Source organism: Pteropus alecto, unplaced genomic scaffold (genome assembly GCF_000325575.1).
Source record: "Pteropus alecto unplaced genomic scaffold, ASM32557v1 scaffold75, whole genome shotgun sequence".
Classification (NCBI taxonomy): Eukaryota; Metazoa; Chordata; class Mammalia; order Chiroptera; family Pteropodidae; genus Pteropus; species Pteropus alecto.
Window position 1 is genome coordinate 8,338,229 of NW_006440638.1, and position 22,259 is coordinate 8,360,487.

Genomic DNA, 22,259 nt, shown 5'->3' on the forward strand with positions numbered 1-22,259 from the left:
CCCCCACCCCAGCCCCACGCTCAAGTCCACAAGTCCGCCCGCTTCCTGCGCTCGCCGCGGCCCTTCCCAGGGCGCCGCCGCCTGCTGTGCGAGGCTACACGGCCCAGGCCCAGAGGTTGTAGGGTGCCGAGGGGAGCGCGCTGTCCCTTCCCTGGTCCCTTTTCTAGTCCCCGTAAAGGTGGGTGGGTGGTCGCCGGAGCGAAGTTTCCAGCGCTGGATTCCTGCGAAATTACGACGGCTCACTAGCGCCTGTGATTTGCTGTCTCCTCCTTTCTCCTGCTCTGTGTCTCTCTTCTCCCCTTTCCCTCACTCCGAAGGCCAAAAAGACAAGCGAAACCTGCCGCAGACGAAGGCTTTTGGGATTGTAGTGTCTGCACCTTCAGAAACAGCGCCGAAGCCTTTAAATGCAGCATCTGCGATGTGAGGAAAGGCACCTCCACCAGGTACTTTAAGATTTGTGTTAACCTTTTGTTAAAGGACTTTTTTTTCAAAGGAGAATGAGTATTGAGCTATACTTTTTGTCCTCTTTCCAACTTGTTGATTACAGCTTTTCCTGCATTTGTGGGGTGGGTGATGCTGTGGTTTTGGGTTTATTTCGTGTTGGATGCAAAGTCTCATCTTCAATAAATGATTTATGGGAAGGAATTTTCCCAGGTTTTCGTCTTATTTCAAACAGACACTGGAATTATATTTTAACACTTGTCCCTATTGGCTCATTGGTAATGGCTCACAAAGAGAGGAAGCGGTAGTTTTGCTATGGATTGTCGGACATGAGACCTTTTATTTTTGCCATGGGCAGAATGTTTTTAATTTGCCTGTCTTGAATTATTTTCCTCTTCTCTGAGAAATTCAGTGGCGGTTGTACAGTAACATTGGTTGTGCTTTTCCTGTCTTGAGCTCCAAATGTCTGCTATTTTCTTGCACTTGAAAGTAAATGTTGGGGTTTTATAAAGAGTGCATTTTTTTTGGAAGGCTGACCTGTCAGTTTGGCTTTCCTTTTTTTTTTCCTGATTAGCTTATGCAGAGCAGTGATGGAGGACGATTTTGCAAAATGGTGACATGAATAGTGTGACTTATTGAAGTTTGTATTTAAAACTTCATTTTAATGAAAAGAATGTTGAAAGGATTTATTTTCATTTTGGTAAAGGCAGTAGACTGCATCTGGCATCAAAACGAGTTGCACGCCAGATTTAATATTTAGCTATTACTAGAATGTCAAAGCTGATTTTGTAGTTTTCCAGTCACCTTTTGACTTGTATCTTGAATTTGTTTTGGTGATGTTACAGTTTGAAGTTAAACTGTTTTTGATGTTATTTAAGGGACAGTCATTGGGGTATGTATGTGAAAGGGAGACAAAATGAGTGAATTCCTAGTGGATCCTTGGACTTAGCTTTGCCAAAAGTCCTTTTATCAGGTACTTGTTTTTGAATTGGCATTCAATTGACTAGTAGTACTTCATAGTTTTAACTGGATATTGTCCTTTGAATAAGTGAATATGTCCTGTTAGGATTTTATTGCTTTATTTATACCTGGGATTAAATAGGATATTGGGCAACCTAAAGAATATAACTCTGAGATGAATGGGCCCAATTACTGGTGGAACAGTTCTGTGAATTCCACTACTTCTTTGAGTAATGAGACCTTTGAGTAAAAATACTCGAGTGAAGCTATTTCACCATAGTTTTAAAAGTAAATTCATGTCAATTTTTTGGTTATAGAATAGACTTATTTAGTTAAGATTAAAAAACACACTAGGAGCTTAAAGATGTTTTGCTTTCTAAAACAGGGAATTCCATCAAATGGCATGGAGGTTTAGAAATGTGTGTTATTTAAAGCAGTACCGACTGTATTTTGTTTATGAGTAATTTTTTTTTTTACATGTAGAATCCCTCAGAGGCCAACTCTCTTTATTGTGGTTTTGCTTTGAGTGTTACCGTAGATGATGTTCAAGTAAATGACTAGGAAAGTCCTAAGAACTTGAGAACTTTTCTGGTGAAAAGAAACTTAACACCAAATTCAAAAGTTTACATCTGATGTATTGCTGGGAACAATTATCACACTTAATGAAATGCATTTCAGTTTCTACGTGCATTAAAAATCTGACTCATCAATAAACATCAATGCTTAAAGTTTTCATCACAGATGACTGAAATTCAGTTTTTTAAATAAACATTAAGTTATTTTAAAATATTAACATTGTTAAAGTCTATGAAAATATTTTAAAAGTCTGTTGAGGAACAGAATACTCACCCATCTTTAAAGATTTTCAGTAATTTTTTGATGTCCGTTGAGAAGGCTTTGAACACAGATTTCAGAGATCTAAGGACTTAAATTCTTACCAACTCATGATAATAGCCTAAATTTGTTTCATTTTGGTTTTGTCAATATTTTGATGTTTTTAGAGCTATCATAGAAGTTGTCATTAATTGAAAGACAAATGACATTTTGGCTTTCGTATTCTATGAATTGGCTTCATGTGGAAAGGTGAATTCATAGGTTTTCATTCTGTCCTGTCCAGTGTATTGGTTAATTTCTCTGTGATCCCAGTTACTGCTATGTTTTTTTCCTGGGCCTTTTTCTTGTAATTTTTTCGGTATCTCAAAGGTTTAACATTTTCTTCCTTGCATACTTTTAATCAGATAGTTATGCATAATTGATGGCAGCATAAAACTTGTTGAGTTTTGGATGCTGGGAATAGGCAAAATTTTATATTAGAATAATTTTTAAATAATAGAAGAGTTTTTCTAACTTGCTGACTTGGTGTAGAAATTTGGTTTTATTGTTCTGAGCTGGTGTTTGGTATTATAACAGCCTGGCTGGTTGGTCAGCCAGTGGTCATTTTGGGGTTCATCATTCTTGTCATTATTGTTGCCATCTACCAGTCAACCAAGGAAGTCAGCTTTGAATTAGTGGTAGTCCAGTAAAATACAGCTGTATTTATCCTCTGAGGATAGAATTGATAATCCTCAATTTGATTAGGAAGATATTCCTATTTATCTAAAGAACACTTATTAAATTCCCAGGATGTGAAAGATACTACGTAAGACATTAAGGAATGGAAGGAGGGTGTTAAAAGTTGGTAAGACATGTACTGGAATAACTATACTCTTAAGTTATAGAGGCCCTAAGAGAGGTATAAAGAGCTGTGGGAGGTCGGAGCTGTCTGGCTTGGGGGATCAATTAGGAGTCCTCCTCCCTCTGTTTCTTCTAGACAAGGAGAATTGATTTCTACAAAACCACCTGCCAGCTCTTCTCTGTTATTGCCATGTGTACCAGATATATTTAATTCTTCAGGTGGAATCATGAAAGTGATTCAGAAGGTCTCTATTCTTTTTGGAGCAGCATTATGCAGAATGAAAGGAAAGTCAGATGCAACTATCACTGTAAACCAGTTTAGAACATTTCTATCACATGTGATTTCCTCATGCCTGTTGTGTGATATACTTTTAAGCCTTTAACACTAGAGCATGGAGGAGTCACCTGCAGCTGTAAAGGTTGCCTTTCTACCTATCATGCTGACGTACTATATAAGTCTTTTGAGGTAAAAAATAGAGTGTGAATGTAAGGTTGCGATGGGTGGAGAAGAAACACTGTCCCTTCCTAGGTGATAGCTAAAGTAGCATATCTAAGCCCACTTTGCCAGTTTCATGAAAGAGGATACCAGCTTTTAAAAGAAAAGGAAAAAATAAAACCCCACAAATTTGTAAATTTAACCATTGTTAAGGTGAGGTCCTTGAGTGTTGGGCAGAGTACTTTTAGATTTGATGATATATTTTACTTTTGGTATACTCACTTGAAAAATTGAAAATTTTTTGCTTTGGATAATTACCATAGATTTAGAACTTTGTAGTCTTCAACTCCAGATTTTATCATGGTGTTGAGTTGAAATCAGGTTTTGTTTAATCCCTGTTTATTTGAATACTGTTCTTCTGAAAGGTGTACTGTTTTTAGAGATGTTACCAAAAAAAGTGAGGAATTTACTTTAGATGTGTAATAAGGTTGTGTAGCTTAAATAAAAAATTCAATACTTAGATTATTGAATTGAAAGTTGGTACTCATTCTGTATAAATTGTTTTCCTTGTTCCCTGATTCTTTATGGTTATAACTTTGGACTTTTTATCCTGTTAAATTCAGATACCTTGACAATTCAAAATCATGAAGTACTTTAGAAGTTTTAGGGGAAAACACATAATTAATGATAACGTCAAAGTTTTGATCTTTGCTAATAACTTCAAAAGCACATCATCCCATAATACTTTTCAGATAGGAAAACTCCAGGAAGCACAGGGAGTAGGTACCTACCTAACCTGGATCAGAGCCAGACCTCTTCCCCCAAGGTCCTGGGTCATCCACTACTGTGGTTTTGCTTCTTAGGTCACATTGGTTTTATTGTAGTGTTTGTCTTTGTTAAAAATTTTCCATATATTACATCGAAAAATTACCTGTTTTCCAAATCATCAAACATTATCAAATCTTTCAGTCTCAAAGCTGGTACAAAAACTGGATCAATCACTCTTACCCAGGAATAGAGTGATTATTTTGTGTTTGCTATTACATCAGACTTACTGATTTATTGATACTGACTTGATCTTCTATACTGGGTGACCGTAAAGTAAATTACCTGAGTAGTTGTGGTTATTTGATAAGTTTTTATTAAGCATAAAGCCATCTGGGCTCTGGGTGTATAGTGCTATAAAGACAGACAAGGTCTTTTTTCTCACAAATTAAAATGCTATGGAGAGGAAGAGAAAATAAACAGGTAAACAGAAAAATAAGATACTATCAGCAAGTGCTACTAAGAATTTAGAGCAGGATAGGGGACTTTATGGACTATGGAGATAACACATTTGCCTTTTTAGGAAACACTAATGCTGCTCTTTTTTTTTTTTTGGAACAAGGAGATAATTATTTTTGTATGTTTACCTGTGCCATGTAGCTCATTTGGTTGGGGATAGTTTGGAGCCTTTGCACAGGCTACTCAACTTTTCTTATTTGCTTGTTGTAGACTAAAAGTCTGGCCAGTTAACTTGCAAGTATGTCCTATTAGTTACTCGGGTTGGAGTTTCTGAATGGATTCACTTATGTATTATTTATTCACGTGGCATACATTTATTATGTGCTTCCATAGATGCTAAAGAGATTTTAAGATTGATAAAAACTTCTTGAGTTGCTATAGTTTACCAAAGTGGTTATCAGCACTAATTCAGTTCATTAGTATTTTAGGCGATACTAGGTCTTTAAATGTCTCCTGTCCAATTTGAACTAAAACATTCTACAATCTTTCTGGCTCTCATTTTCTCTTTTGCCCCTCTGTGATATTGTCCTTTATACGCCCCATCACTGGTGCTCACTTTCTTTTTTTTTTCCCCTGTTTATTTTTAAGTAAACATTTTGAACTGTAGCATACATGCAGAGAAGTGTACAAATAAGTTATAAGTCTTGATGAACTTTCACAAAGTGAGCACACCTGTGTAACCAGCACCCAGATTAAGAAGCAGAACATTAATAGAACCCCGGAAGGCCCTTATTTACTCTGCAGTCACTTCCCCTAAGCTGCTTTCCTGACTTCTAACACCAGGGATGATTTTTCTTGTTTTCGAACTTAATATAAGTGGAGTCACATAATATGTACACTTTTGGGTCTGGCTTCTTTCACTCACTGTTATGTTTGTGAGGTCCATCTCAATTGTTGTGTGTGGTTCTTGCTTATTTTACCAGTGCTGTTTAATCTGGAGTATCTTAGAGCTCACCTCTTTGCCTGCAGACCATTATACATTGTAGATAGAAGATCTCTTCTGGCCTTTTCATTACCTACATACTTTAACTCAGCTATCTCCCAGCAGCATAAATCCATACATTAGGTGGAAGGAATAAAACATGGTGTGTGGAACTTTCTAGAGTACGTAAGTGGAGCAAACTTTGTCACTCATTGGTAGTATTGTTTAACAGTCATTTATATTTCAAGGCATTGGTTAAATAGAAAATTCCTGCTTTCAAGGAACGCGACAGTCTTGTTGAAAAGGTAAGACCATAAAAAGATAACCAGTGGTGTAAAGCACCCAGTGATGTGAATGAACTTCATGGTAGACAATGGAATGAATGAGTACATGGTAGAGAATGTGCTTTTTAGAGGAAGTAGAGACCGTCTATGGGGGTACATTGGGGAAGGCCTCACTCAGGAGTTTAAGCTGTGTCTTTATCATTCTTGAATGGCGGGTTTGCTATACAGGCTGATTCAAGTTCTTAGTTCTTCACCTCCCCCTACCTCCTTATTAACTGTTTACTCTTCAGATGTTGTCTACACCTTTCCACTTCTCCCCATGGGCTGGTAATTCTCAAACATTTATTAACTACCTCTCACCACCTCTATTACTCATAACTATGACTAAAATTCCAACTGGTTCTTGGACCTCTCCACTTGAACAACTTAATTATCTCCTGGTTCTCATTGTCTTTAGGATAGGATACAGTTCAAATTCCAAGCACAAGGAGCTTCTCTTATTTCTTTAGAATTTACTGTTTCTTTCTTTAGAATTTCTGGAAGCACCCTGCCACCACCCATCTACCTTCTGTGCTCGGCGTATGTATGTATTTCATATTTCATACTAAACTGCTTGGGGTTTTCCAAGCATGGACCATGATGTCTCATTTCTATACCTTCACACATACTTTTCCTTGATATTTTCTTCTGAAATACTTTTCTTCCTTTTGTGGCCTGGCTGACTCCTGTTCGTCCTTCTGGGTGTTTCAGGAAGCCCTTTCATCACCCGCCATTGATGTATATACCTCATTATCATAGTTGCATTGTATTTTCATTGGAACACCTGTGTTAATGTTTTCACCTTTGTTGAAGGTGGGACCTTTCTTTTCACTGCTTTATTTTCTTGTGTCTGTTATAGTGCCTCCCACTTGACAGGGAGGGTTTCAGTAGATCTATATAGAATAAAAGATTTGGATTTCAATTGGAGTCTCCTTTGAAGCTTCTAGTTAAGAGTTCTAATAAACTTTCATATAAGGGCTTGCATCTTGTGTGTGTAATATTATTGGATTAGAGGAAGTTGTCTTTACGAAATATGTCCTTAAAAGTAGTTTTCTTATGTTTCTGGTCTAAAAATGTACTAGAAATTAAACACAGACATGTAGCCTTAGAAACTGTAGGTTGTGTATTTAAAATGTTTCCTGGCTTCAAGGCTTTAGGACATTTACCTAAATAACAATAACTGGTGATTTTTAAATTTTTTGGTTGTCCATTTGGTGATTTAAGCAGCCAATAGTCATATTGAAAAGTCTGCTTAAAAAAAGCAGAGGATCAATCATGTTGTGCATACCCAATTTTGAAGTGCAATAAGGACCAGGATGGTGGGTGTGCTTGTAAGCTGGCACCTGAAGATAGTTTTTAAATGGCTATAGAACATTTTGGGTGTTAGAAATGTTATGCTGTTCATTTTGTAAGTTCTGTTGGGTCAGCATACACATAACTTGGTAGTTGTACCTTCTACATGGTGTACATTACTATCTTGTTTCAGAATTTGGATTATTTTTGTTGAAGTCTTGACTCATTCAGTTCATTCATTTATTTAGCTATATTTTTAGTTCCATGCAGTGATTGACACAGACTGTAGTGTAAAAGGTGAATTCTCAGTAAATGCAATATAGCTATACTGTGTTACACAGAAATCATAAATATTTGAAATCACAAGGTAAACGGTGACATTTTTGTTTTTTAATAGGATTAGATATTCTTCCTCTCCTCTCTGTCAGTTTAGAAATACTTATGTAGTTTATCCTTCTGTTGGGGGGAAAAACTATTGGAAGAGAGGTAAAAAAATACCTCTTAAAACTTGTTCAAAATATTTTTCTCTGTAAGAGCATTAGCAATACAATTTAAGATGAAACTTTGAGAGGGACAAGAAATTAAGGGTTATGTATGATGCCAGTTTCATCAGTGTATTGGGTTTTAAAAGACAAAAGGGCACAGTGGTTAGCCAAAGGGAGAAAACAAACCTGTTGACTGCTTTCTAAGAAAAGATCAGGTTTCAAATGTAGGTTATGAGGTTTATACACTGTTCTCTTCATTCTTTAACAAAACTAAAAGTTGTTTAATATCTTAAGTGCAGCAGAAATATTCAAGATTGCAAGTAATAGGACTTTAACTCAAAGTACCTTAAATCAAAAAATTAAAAATGAATTTACTGATTCACATAACCAGTAATGAGAAGAATACCATTTGAACTTAAAATCAAAGGAAGAACTGCAGGAATCAAAACACCTGTCTCTTGCCCAATTTCTGGACCATTCTTTGTTGCCTGGAGGTTGGGATACTGTGATTGGCAAAACCTAACACATCTGCAGGATCTGTTATGCAAAGGAAGTTGGTTCACTGAACATAGCTACAATAGTTTAGTATGATATATCATTGTTACTGGGTTTAATACTCATTATTTGTTCAGTCTTAATTTTGAGTTATAATAAATTTTTTGCAGGCAGGAGTTCGGTTTATCTGGTATTACCCCAGCATCTCGTAAATTTTTACCACATAGATTAAAGAAAGATTATCAGTGAAGGTAGGTAAAATTTTAAAAATACTGATGTTTTGTTAGGTTAATTTCCTATTATTATGTTTGGTCACTGACTTTGTTCTTTAGTTATTAAGGTAATACAGAAAATTTGGGGACAAAACAAAAAACAAACAGGTGACCCATAATCCTGCCATCCAGAATTATTTTTATTTATTGAGGAATTTTTTTTTTTTTTACTGGACCGCAGATATTTGAGTAACTGTATAGTTTTCCAGGTGCTGTGTTTTAATATGCTAGTTGGTGGAATTTTCAAAATGATGTAGATGGTGGTAGGTAGTTCCATGTGGGAGTGGGGAAATAAGGCATTATGTGAGGTGAAACAAATCTGGTCTCTCAATTTGAAAGATGTATTCTGACCTGTTAATGTATATGGTTCATTTTGGATTTTTCTAAGGGAAATTTTTTGTGACCACTTCATGGTTTCATGGTTTTAGGATTTCTATTTGTAGAAAATAAAGCTAAAATCCAGTTTCTAATTTTTTGGATTGTTTTAATTTGGGGAAGAATGAAAATAAGTCATTGAATTCTTAATATCCATAATATAATTAACTTTTCGTAAATTTTTTTTTAAAGAACAATTAAGTATAGAAGGCAACCTAGATTTAATGTTTTTATACTAAATTTGTTTAGATTGGTGGTTCTCGAACTTTAACATTCATCAGAACCATCTGGAAGGCTTGTTGAAATACATTGCTGAGTTTTTGATTATGTATGTCTGGCGTAGGGCCCGAGAATTTCCATTTCTTACAAGTTCCCAGGTGAAGCTGATGTTGCTGGTCTGGGGAACACACTTTGAGAATAACTGGTATAGATAATCTTATATTCTCCTAAAAAATATCCATCCAGCCAGATTTCCTAATGAAGCCGAAGATTTTGATGTTTGTTATGGAAAATCATGTTTTGGCATTTCAAGGTGAACATAACAGAGAAGTAAGGGATCATTTTAGGAACCATGTTTTTAATCTAGAGCTGGCACTAGAGATGATTCCTTAATTAATATATACATTATATGAAGTATGGTAATGTTTATAAATTGGACCATATCAGCTAAACTCATAACTTTTTTATGTTTTAAAATCAGTTATTGTCTTATAATTCTGATACTTTAATTGGATTTCAGATAGATGTATTTTAAAAACATGTTTCTTTGTAACTTGTTAGACAGAACCAGGTCTTAAAAGTAAATCAGCATTCCAGTAAAATCTCAGCAAATAATACGAACAGGTAATCCATAAAAGAACTGGAAATTAAGTTAGGGAAGAAGAGAAGTGTATAACTTCCCCATTACTCACATAAATATAAAACAAGATAACATTTTTTGGCAAGTTAGATTTTAAAGATTAAAAAAAATTTTAGTGAGGTAGGAAATAAGTATTCTTGCAGACCCTTGGTGGGTGTGTTAGTTGATTTAAATTTTCCGAAGGTCATTATGGTAGTTGGTATCAGATGCCTTTAAAATATTTGTACGCTTTGACCCAATAATTTAACTTACAGGGACTTGTGATTTACATATAAAGATTTCTGCATATGTACAAGTGTATTAATTGGATCATTATAACAACAGAAGTGAAAATTACATGGGAATCAGCATAAAATTGTAAAAAGTATGGGGTAGCCGTGAATATTTTGCAACTCTTAAAAATGTTTTGAGATCTTTCATGCATTGGGGATGGGAATGTAGAATGGTACAACCACTCTGGAAAACAGTTTGGCAGTTTCTTACAAAACTAAACATGTACCTAACCATATGACCTAGCAGTTGCACTTTGGGTATTTGTCCCAGAGAAAAAACTTACATAAAAACATGAAACTTACAGGTTCACATAAAACCTGTTTGTAGCAGCTTTATTTATAATTGCCTAAAACTAGAAACAACCCATTGTCCTTCAGTAGGTGAATGGTACATCTGCACCACAGAGTACTAAGGGGTAAAAATGAACAAACTATTGATACAACTGTTATGGATCTCAAGGGCATTCTGATTGAAAAAAGCCAATCTCCAAAAGTCACATACTGTAGGATACCATTAACATTCTAAAAAGACAGAATTACAGAAAGAACACATTACTGGTTGCCAGAGTTTAGGGCGTGGGGGAGGGGCGGATGTGACTATAAAGAGGGTACTGAAAAGGGAGATCTCTGGTGATGAGATCAATTTTTATCTTGATTGTGGTCCTGGTTAAGTGAATCTTAACGTGTGTGATAAGGTGGCATAGAACTATGTACATACACGTAGCAATGTCATTTTCCTGGTTTTGATATTGTACTGTAATCCAGATGCAGCCATTTCAAGGAAACTGGATGAAGGATATATGGAACCTGTACTATTTTTGCAACTTCTTGTGGATCTATAATTATTTCAAAGTAAAAAGTTAAAAATTATAGAAATAATCTGTAATAAAAGAAAATGTCATGATAGGAAAAAGCAAGTTACAAAATGATGACCAGTACGATCCCACTTTAATATTTCATACCGTTTAATCTAATATACACACCTAGAAGTAACGACTGATCAAAATACTAATGCTGAGTGGTTGGATGATGGATTCTTTTGTGTGTGCTTTTCTATAATTAGGATGAGTTACTTTTGTAGTTGGGAAGACCAATTTCCATAATAGAACAGTTTAAAAAATGATCTGATTGTGGAATATTGAAATTTAAATAAGTGGAACTGTATTTTTACATTAAGAGATTTAAAAGTTTTGTTTATATTGGTTACACTAATTTAGCATTAAAACATCTATTAACATTGGAAAGTATTTGTACTCTAAAGTGTGTTTGTAAATTTTAAATTGTTTTATGCTTTTGTATTATAAGGTCATCCTGTATGATGTTTTAAACCAGTGCTGTCCAATATGAGTATATCTTTTGCAAGCCACATGTAAATTTAAGCTGTTTAGTAGCCACAGTAAGAATGTAAAGCAGGTGAAATGAATTTTAAGAATACCATATTATTTATTCCATTACATCCAAAATGTTATCATCAACATTAATCAGTAGAAAATTGCAGTGAGATGTCTTACATTTTTTTTTCCATGCTAGGTCTTCAAAATCTGGTATGCATTTTACAATTATAGACCAGCCATGTTTCACTAGCCACATGTTGGCTAGTGGCTACCATATTGGGAAGTAGTAGTAGTAGTTGAGAGCCAGGTCTTTGGTGTCAGATCTAAGTTCTCGTAACTTCGGCTTTGCCATTTGCTAACCTTGTGACCTTGGACATGTTACTAGAACTTGTGCTTTAGGTTTTCATTATGGATAGTAACTTCTCCATAGGTGGATATTATAAGAATTAAATGAGTGAATGTGTAGTATATTAGGCACAGGATCTGGCACAGAATATATGGTGTAAGCAATATATATGACTATTGGTAATGTTATTGCAGTAGAGTGTGTACTGGATTGAATGACTAGTCATTCTGAAGACTGATTCTTTTATAATGTTACTAGTGAAATAAACATATAAATAGTATATGAAATAATCTTTTTTTCAGAATTAAAGTTTGGGCCCTTTTAAATTATGACCAAATGATGGACATATTTGAGCAGTCATGTGCAAAATATTGTACCAGGCGCTTGGACATTTAGACCTAAGTCTTAAGATGATATCCTCAAATACTGTATATTTGCATAGTACTTTATATTTTGCATGCCAATTTTTTGTGTATTTTCCCAAGGTAATACTCAAAGTAATCCTGAAAGGTAGTTGTTATTCCAACTTTTCACAGTCGAAGAAGCTGAGACTCAAAAGTGAAGTAACTTAGTGAATTTCATACCCACTTAGTAGAATAGGAAGGTGACATAATTAAATGGACAAATTAATTTGGTACCAAAGTGTTTTAAATGCATTCTTTTGATTCTTTCCCTTCCACCTTTATTATCTCAGGAGAGAGCACATCATCCTCTTCCAGGGCCATTTGAATTAGAAGAGGGTGATTATAATGTCAGTTGGATAGTTTACCTTGCTCAGAATTATCCTGAGATTATTAGCCTCGTTAGATCACCTGTGGTGTAAAAGTTAACGCAAGCCTGTATAGATTAGTTGATTGTTTTGCTTGTGATGTTTCTCTTTATAAAATTGAGTGTTTCTCATTCAGTCTCTTGGTTAAATATATCCACAAAAATGGGCTGAGAACATGCAATATATACTGACTGCCTTAAAATTAGATTCTTTGAACTGTACTGTTCATTGCTTGACTTAGTCAGAAAATCACACAATTCTTTGAAAGAACATTACCTGCCACCATCAAAATCAGTGGTGAGAGTCAGTGAATTTGTGAATGATTGACTCCCCCCAAGGCAGGGATGCAGTGGAAGGCACTTATCTCCTAAGTAGAGTCAGCTGGAGCGTATATCATTAGGTGTTCAGTCTCTGTGTTCTAAAATGTCGATTCTGCTTTCACTGCTATGCATTGCTAGCTTTATTTCCAGTTTCTTTTCCAATTAAGAAAATTGAGGAAGTCACATGACATCCAGTGTACTCTGAGATAAAATGTATGATAGTAAACTGTCAGCTCATTTTGACAAGTACTTTTGGTATGCATCAGTAAAATGTATTTATAAGACGGGAATTATATATCATTTCTTAGAACAGGAGTGATGATAGGGGGAAGTAGGTAGGTAGCCCCTTGGTTGCCTTTTGGTTTTCTCTGCCTTTGTAGATTTTTTTCCCCTTCATCTCAGCATGTATTATCTGACAGTGTCTCTCTTCCTGTCTACCCAGTCTTTACTATAGATTTAGGACTATCTCAAAGAACACAGCAGATTCCTAAATGAAGAAATTAACCATTTCTGATCTTAGTGAATCTTAGCAATACAAAATTCTGCATTGGTGTTTTTTTCTTTAGTGAAAGGCTGTTATAAGGATTGTGGAATGTAGCTATTCTGATTGAATTTTGGGATGAAATTTGATATAAATGTAATCATGTTGCAAAGATTTCTATTTTGGCAGGGGTGACCTCAACATCTAGGATTTCTTAAAAGTATCACTATATAATTTCTGCTCCTGCAATTATATTGTGAATAAAAACTTTAAAATATCACATTGTAAGAATGTCTATGTATAGATGTCTATGCTAGGTTTGGATTTAAAACTGGGTTGCAATAAATATTTGAAAATTTCTGAAATTCCCAGAACTACATGATTTCTGTGTCTCAGTTCTAAAATAGCCGATTTATGTCAGTTTGATCAGTTTATAATAAATAATAAAATGACTCTTGAATATCACAATGCCAAATTGTCTTAAAATACATAGAAAATAATTTGTAATGTCTCACCCCTCTACTCACAAGATAAATCAGTAGATATTTATACATTCCAGACTCTCTGAATAGGAAAGCTTTATCTGTTAAAACCTTTGGCATTGTAGACTTTGTGTAGCTGAAGTTTCCTTATTTAAGTTAATGTTTTTGTTTTGAAATCCTTCTTTTATGGGTGAGTAACAAATCTTGTATCTGATTCCCAGTCTAAGAAATTAAATTTATTGCAGACTGACCAAAAGACCTAGATTCAGTTAATCTCCTATTAAGGATGTTTAAGATAAGGGCTTCCCCTCAGAACACCTGGTATGGAAGGTGATTTTTTTTTTTTTGAAGTACAGACAGGTGTACTATAGCCCTAGGATATTCTTAACCTTAGTTCTTGTTATATCATTATATAAAAGAATGATTGATCCTCTTTCTTTTTTTGTATTTGAAGTGTGTATTACTGAAATAGTTAATACTAGTGTTATTTTGCAAGGCAAAGCTTCGTTCTAATAGAACAGGTGTACATTGGATATTTTTCATGCTTAGCATTTCTTGAACAACTGTTTACTGAGTGAGCTAGGTGCTCATAGTGTAACTCCTACCCAGAGGAGCTTTATTATGCAATAGGAAAAACAGTGGGACACAGCTCATCAAAGGCTTCATTGGTGATCTGCCTCCAACCCAATAATAATGCTTACAAGGGCCAACATTTAATGGGTACTTAACATAGAGCAGACACATGTTAAGTCCATTTTCATGCGTTGTTTCATTTAACCCTTAAGAGGTTATGATGTATACATAGATACATCTCCATTTTACAAATAACAAAATGAGACTTAGAGCTTACATTCCTAACCCAAGTTTATATAGCAGAGTTGGCACTTGACTCCAGTATTTTCCAGCTTCACAGTATTTATTGCCTATTGTTTCTCTCTAGTTTTTTTCCTCTGATAATGGCATTACTGTTTGTACAGCTACCCAATATATAGACTTCAATTTAGACATCCATCTATAACAATCAGACAGAAAAGGGGAGTTTCCTTGCATATTTGACTTTTGCTAAGAGTAGATCTTAAAAGTACTTCATCACAAGAAAAATTTGTAACTGTGTATGAAGACATATTAATTAGACCTACAGTTAAAAAAAAAAAAAAACCACTTGGTAAATGACTTGGAAATAATGCCATACTAGTTTACTTTCTCTAGTTCTTAATGTTACTCTTTGCAGTCTTTTTTTACTCTTAAGATCAGTCCCTTAATTATTTGCCTATCAAGTTTATACTTGCTTTTCTGCTCACAGCTGAGATAGCAGTTGATTGCAAAATGGAATTCTTCTGAAGCGGTGTCTGTCCATCGTAGGAGAATTAAGAATGCCTTCCTCTTAAATTCAATTCTGTTCTGTCCTTTCTAGCTTAAGGTTTTAGAAGTAGCTGTCTTGAAAAGGTTTGTAAAACAGTGACTAGAGACCAAGAGAATACCTTTCTAGACTAAGAATATGATTTAAAGAGGAAAAGGTGGATTAACTTGGCAGGTCTATACTATGAAGTCTATACTTTTCTTAGAAATTTTGCAGCTGAATTAGGACCAGAGTGGTTGTAATTCTCTTAGTAAAGGATTTTTAAGGAGTGGGCTACAGAATTTTTTGAACTAATTTAGATATTGGAATTTTATCTATTTTTCAGGAGCGAAGTTCTGGGTGATCTTTCCCTTTCAGCTGATATTCTTTTATAGATGAAGCATAAGAATTGTTTATTAGTATTTTCAGAACTCTTTGACCGAATTTCATGAAAAATGATATTTCTCATGAATTAGGATGTTTCAGTAAAAAGAGAATTTGTTGTATTTTAAATGAACCTATTGATGAACACTTACTGGAGCATAAACTTTGAGAATAAATAAATTCTCTGAAGAGAGACTAATACTGAACCACAAGATTGGTTTCTAGATAGATGTTACATTTAGATGCATACAAATAGATGTTACAGAAATGAATAAATTTAGTACATAGCAACTGAATTGATCTCTAGATGGGAGAACTTCCAAAAAATTTAGTATTAGACTTAATCCTAATAGTTAAATCAACTAAAGGTAACTTGATAATCATTGTGATCTTCTTTTGATTTTGAAAGGTGTACAGTGTTTTCAGAATTAATTTGATAACATCAGAAAATTGATATAAGGATATTACTTTGTCTCAGTGACCAATATAATTTTATAATGTAATTTTTAGTTTTGTTTTGTTATCACTGAAAGTTTGATGTGTTTCCAGTTCAGTGATTTTATCAAATAAATGGAACCTAATTATCTTTTCCTATTTCCTCTTTCCTTTATCCAGGCTCTATATAGTTTTATATGAAACCGCACTTTAGAAATGAGGTTTTTACTTAATAACTCTTTAGTTAAACTGTCTTGTCTGTAAAGTGAAATTTGGATTTATACTTTTCATTGTTCTCCAACTTCTGGTAATTGGCAATGTGGTGAAGTGAAAAACTTTTCTAGCTCTAACATTATGACACATATATCTTGGATAATTTTTGTGTCATTTTAACTTTTCTCATCCTAGAAAACGAACCAGATTTTCAGTGAAAGAGGTAATAGCTAAAACTTCTTTGACTTTATGCTGCATAGTTTTTCATTTTAAAACTTTTACCTCTATGTAATTGAGTAAACATTTGAATTTTAGAAAGTAAGATGTAATATGTGGTTTTGTGTTCTTTATATTCTTTAAAAAAATAGACTTAGATTGATGGATTGTTCTTTAAGAGTCAGAATATTCGTACCATGCATATAAATCAGACTTTTCTATATTTCTGTTCTTGGCAATGTAATTTGATCTTCAGTTTAGCAAATATTTGCATTAAGTTGTGGAATACTTTTTATTGTATATGAAATGAATACATTTTTAATTCTTGCCACTGGCTATTTACAGTTAACAAAGGTATTCTTATTGGCTTCTTCTCTTCTACTTTACAGCAGAAAGCAACGTAAGAATGATGAATGCCTAGCACTTAGCCCCAGTTTCCTTCCAGTTGTCTTATATGATTTAGAATTTTTCTCATCTAACCCTAAAATTCATTTTAATCATTAGCCTTAACCTTTTCATCACCCCCCCCAAACAAACAAACAAACAAAAAAAACACACACACAAAAACACACAAAAAAAACAAGAACCAAACCCAAACCCTGGAATTAAGCAAAAGGAGGCTTCTGACAGATGAAAGTTGATTTATTTTTCTTTCCTTACCTTTTGCTTTTTACTACTCAGAATTTAAAACTAGTGAAAGAAGTCCCACCTCTCCCCTTGTCCAGCCCCATGAAAACTTTGAGATGACATGAAGCAAGAAAGAGTTAACTAGAAAATTGACCTTTGAGTAAACCCAGCCTGGATGTGTTTCTTTCACCTCTTTTCTTGTGCTGGACATAAAAATGTTTGGATCATATACTGGTGTGAAGATAAGAAAGGAAGAGTAGGATTACTCCACTGTAGGGACTATGACAAATAGCATAGTGACCTCAAAATTACATGAAGTTGTAAACAAGCTTGATTTATGATCTCTTCCAGTCATCAGGAAAACCACTTTATGCCTTGGTAAAACCCTCCTGGTACAGGTTGTTTCTGAAGAGATGCATGTTATAATTTGTAGGGTGTGTTGTGTATGTGTGTGTGTGTATTGATACTAAATTTATAGCTAAAATATTAGTCTCTCGGCAATTAAAATCATTAGGAATGAAGATAGAGCATTTTGAAAATACTTATAAGCTAGTGAGAAAATAATTTGCTCTATAAAAATATCTATTTATAGCGTTTATAGAATACACCGTCAAATAGTAATAAACTAGATTTTATCTCCTGATTTGAAAAGGTGATAAACAGTACAGCTTAAATTTTATCCACTAATGTAAAATTTCCGTATTTTTTTATCTTTGTATTAATCCGTATTATACGGCAACCAGGAGAAAAAGCACAATCTCTGCTTAATTTTTTTCAAATTTATTAAAGTAGAATTGGCATATAAGAAACTTCATTTTTAAAGAATAACCTTGGAAATCACCAAAAACAAGATAATGATCTTATATTTCACCCCTAAAAATTTTCTTTTCCCTAGGTAATTCTTCTGCCCCTTTCTGTCCCTAGGCAACCACTGCTTTATGTCATTATAGATTAGTTTGCATTCCCAAAGTACTGTATGAGAGAGTTCAGTTGCTGTACATCTTTGCCAACCTTGATGTGGTTAGTCTTTTAATTTTAGACTGATAGTGTCTAATAGTATCTTATTATGGTTTTAATTTGTATTTCTCTAATAACTAATTATGTTGAGCGTGTTTTCATGTGTTTGTCATCTATATATTTTAAGTATTTTTTCATATCTTTCATCCATTTTTAAATTTGATTGCTTTGATTTATTACTGAATTATGAGAGTTCCTTATTATATATGTTTTCAAGCAGACTTACTAATTTTGATAAAGCCCAATTTATTTTTCTTTTATAGCTTTTACTTTTTCGTTATATTTAAGGAACTCTTTGCCAAATCCAACATTACTAAGATTTTTCTCACATCTTTACTTCTGGTTTTATAGTTTATCTCCTACATTTAGATCTTTAGTCTATTTTGAGTTAATATTTGTATACAAATTTGTAAGGGTGAAGTAAGATTTTGTTACTTATGGCCATATGGTTGTTCCATCATTTATTGAAAAAGCGATTCATTCCTCTTTAAGCTGCCTTGGCATCTTTGATGAAAATAAGACATATATTTGTCGCTCCGTTCCCGGACTGCTTTGTTCCATTGATCTATTTGTCTTTCTTTACATGGGTACTACCATCTTAATTAATATAACTTTATAATGTCTTGAAATCAGGGACTGTAAGACTTCTAACTTTGTTTTCAAAGTTATTTTGGCATTCGTAGGCCCTTTGCATTTCTAAATAAATTTTAGAATTAGTTTGTCAATTTCTACAAAAAGCTTGCTGGGATTTTTACTGGAATATATTGAATTTATAGATAAACTTGGGAAAAACTGACATCTTAATAATACTGGATTCAGTATTCCAATCCTGGAACATGGTATAACTCTATTTATTTAGCAGTATTTTTGTGGTTTTTGCTGTGCAAGTCTTGCATATCTTTTGTAAAATTTATCACAAAGTGTTTCACATTTTCAGTGCTGTGTAAATGTTACTAAAACTTTAAGTTTTTCAATTTCTGGTAGTTTGTAGCTAATTTATAGAAATAGTTATTTTTGTATATTTTGTATACTGAGACTGGGAAACTTAACTTATTCTAGTAGCTTTTCTGTAGATTCTGTAGAATTTTTTTCATAGATGATCTTGTCTTTGAACTAAGGTAGCTTTTACTTTTCTAATTTTGATGCCTTTTAGGTTTTTACAGTTGCTTATTACATTGGCTAACTCCGGTAGAAGCTATAAGCATGGGCATCCTTGCATTGTTCCTGATTTTTAAGAGAGTAAAGCATTCGGTCTTTTACTGTTAAATATGGTATTAGCTATAGTTTTTTGTTTGTAAGGTGAGGAATTTCCTTTCTATTCTAGTTTGCTAAGAGTTTCTATTAAGGAGTAGATGTTGAACTTTGTCTATACATTTTTCCTCCTGCATCTATTAAAATAATAATACAGTTTTTCATATTTAATGACGAATAATATTGGCTGATTTGGGGAATTGTAAACAAAACTTGCATTCTTGGGATAAAGTCCACTTTGTTATGATGTATTCTTGTGGCAGTAATCCACATTGGGTACGTTCGATAGAATTCATCAGTGAAGACATTTGGGCCTAGTTTTCTTTTTAGGTGGGTTTTAACTGCAAACTAAATTTCTTTAAAATGTATAGGAATATTCAAATTATTTCTTTTTGAGTGATTTTGGCAGTTTGCAATTCAAGGAATGTAGAACTTTGTCGATTTCATTGAAATGAAGTTGTTCATAATAATCTCATCATCTTTTTAGTATCTGTAGAGATGCCACCTCTTATTCCTCATTGATAATTTGTGTCTTCTCCCTTTTTCTTGATGAGTTTTATCAGGATTTTATTGATCTCAACAAACTTTTGATTTTACTGATTTTTCTTTGTTTTACTTTTTTATTATTTCATAGATTTCTGGCCTGATCCTTACTATTTACTTTCTTCTGCTTATTTTAAGTTTTATTTGTTCTAGTCCTAGTTACTGAAGGTATAAATTGAGGTCATTGATTTGAGAACTTTATTTTTTAAGTATAGGCATTTGGTGCTGTAAATTTCCCTCTCAAGTACTACTTTAGTTACAATACATAAAATTTGATAATGTGTTTTCATTTTCATTCAGTTCAGAATACTAATTTTCACTTGAATTTTTTTGGCTAATAACATTAGTCATGTGCTGCTTAAACACATTTTGAGAACTGTGTCTAGCCATTTCATCATTACACAAACATTATAGAATATATGTACTCACACAAACCTAAGTGGTATATCTTACAACTGGAATTGTATGTGCTATATTTTTATATGACTGGCATCGCAGTAGGTTTATTTATACCAGAATCACCGTAAACACAGGATGAATGTGTTGCATTATAACATTAAGACAATTATGACATCAATAGGCAATAGGAATTTTTCAGCTCTATTTTAATCTTATGGAACCACCATCGTATATGTATCTCAGTGTTAACCAAAATGTCGTTAATACCTGAGGATTTTCCAGATATTCTTCTGTTTTGACATCTAACTTAATGTAATTGTCAGTTTCTTTATTAGGTATGTAAACATTTTAGAATTAATGTTCTTCATGAACTGAGCCCTTAGTCATTATGAAATGATCTTTATCCCTGGTAATTTTTTTTGCTCTGATATCTGCTTTGTCACATATTGAATAGCCATTTCCGCTTTCTTTTGACTAGGGTTAGCATGACATATCCTTTTCCACGTGTGTCTATATTTGAAATGGGTTTCTAAGTTATAGTCCTGTATAGGCAGTATATAGTTTGGTTTTGTTTTTCTAATCAAATATCGCAAGTTTTGCATTTTAACTGTGGTGTTAAGACCATTTACATTTAATGTAATTATTGATAGGATTGGCTTTACAACTACTGTCATGCTATTTGTTTTGTTTTTTTTCCCATCCATTCTTTGTTCTATTTCTCTTCTTCTGCCTTCTTTTGGTTTGAGTGTTTTTAAAAACCTGTGTATGTCCTTAGTTTCTTAGCTATAAATCTGGTTGTTTCAGTTGTTGCTAGTTGCATGTATCTTTAACTTACCACAGTTTACCTTCAGATAGTATACTTTACATGTAGCATAAGAATCTTATAGTAGTATACTGCCCCTTTTCTACATCTAGGCTTTGTGCTGTTGTTTTCATATATTTACTTCCGCTTACGTTGTAACCCGCTCCCCCCCCCCACAACACACACACACACACAATATATTGTAATGTTTGCTTTTAAGTAGTCCTTTTTTAAGGAGATTTCAAAATATAATGAAAGAAGTCTTTTATAGTTTTCCACATATTTGCCATTTCTGGTATTCTTTATTCCTTTGTGTCGATCCAGATTTCCATATGGTAATATTTTCCTTCTGCCTAAAGGACTTCTTTTAACATTTCTTACATGTGCAGGTCTGCTGGTAATTATTTTTTTTAATGTCACAAAAGTTTTTATTTTGCCTTCAGGTAACAGCTTTATTAAGATACAAGTCACTTTTCGTAGGGTTCATCTGTTTAAAGTATGTAATTCAGTGGTGTTTAGTATATTCACAGTGTTGTGGACCATCGCCACATTTCATCAACCCCAAAAGAAATTCCATACTTTTTAGCTGTCACCCTCCAGGGTTCCCCAACCCCCCACCCCACACACCCATCCCCAGTCCTAGGGAACCACTAATAACTTTTTGTCTCTAAAATTTGAGCATTTCATATAAATGGAATCATATACTTAAGTGGCCTTTAACTGGTTTCTTTCACTAACATATTTCCAAGGCTCACCTTGGAAATGTGTATGTAGTAGCATGTATCAATGTTTCATTCTTGTTATAGCCAAATAATAGTCTGTTGTATACATATACTGTATTTTGTTTATTCATTCATTAGTTGATGGGTGTTTTGCGTTTTCCCACCTTTTGGCTAAGAGTAATGCTGTAATGAACATTTATGTACATTTTTGTGTAGACAGATGTTTTTACTTTCTCTTCGATATATACGTAGGGTTGGACTTGCTGTGCCAAATGGTAACCTTTTGAGGTTCACCAGTTTTCCAGAGTGCTACACCATTTTACATTCCCATCAACAATGTAGGAGGCCCCCAGTTTCTTGCCCTTGTTTTGAAATGGGTTTCAATAGGTATATAATTCTAGGTTAAGTCTATTATTTTAGTATCTTAAAGATGTTCCATTGTGTTCTTTATTTTAATTTTTAATTTTTAATTTATTTTGATTAAATGA

The 22,259-nt window shown here is 33.8% G+C and overlaps 1 protein-coding gene across 1 annotated transcript in view; it reads left to right on the plus strand.

The window, feature by feature from the left end:
- Positions 1-4: 4 nt before the first annotated feature.
- The window catches only part of RYBP (RING1 and YY1 binding protein), a gene marked incomplete at its 5' end in the record, with an annotated part of 72,096 nt that continues 49,841 nt past the window's right edge, over positions 5-22,259 (plus strand). Inside the window, 2 exon segments of the mRNA XM_025050856.1 lie at positions 5-299; positions 302-443. Coding sequence (XP_024906624.1) covers positions 5-299; positions 302-443 — 437 coding nt within the window.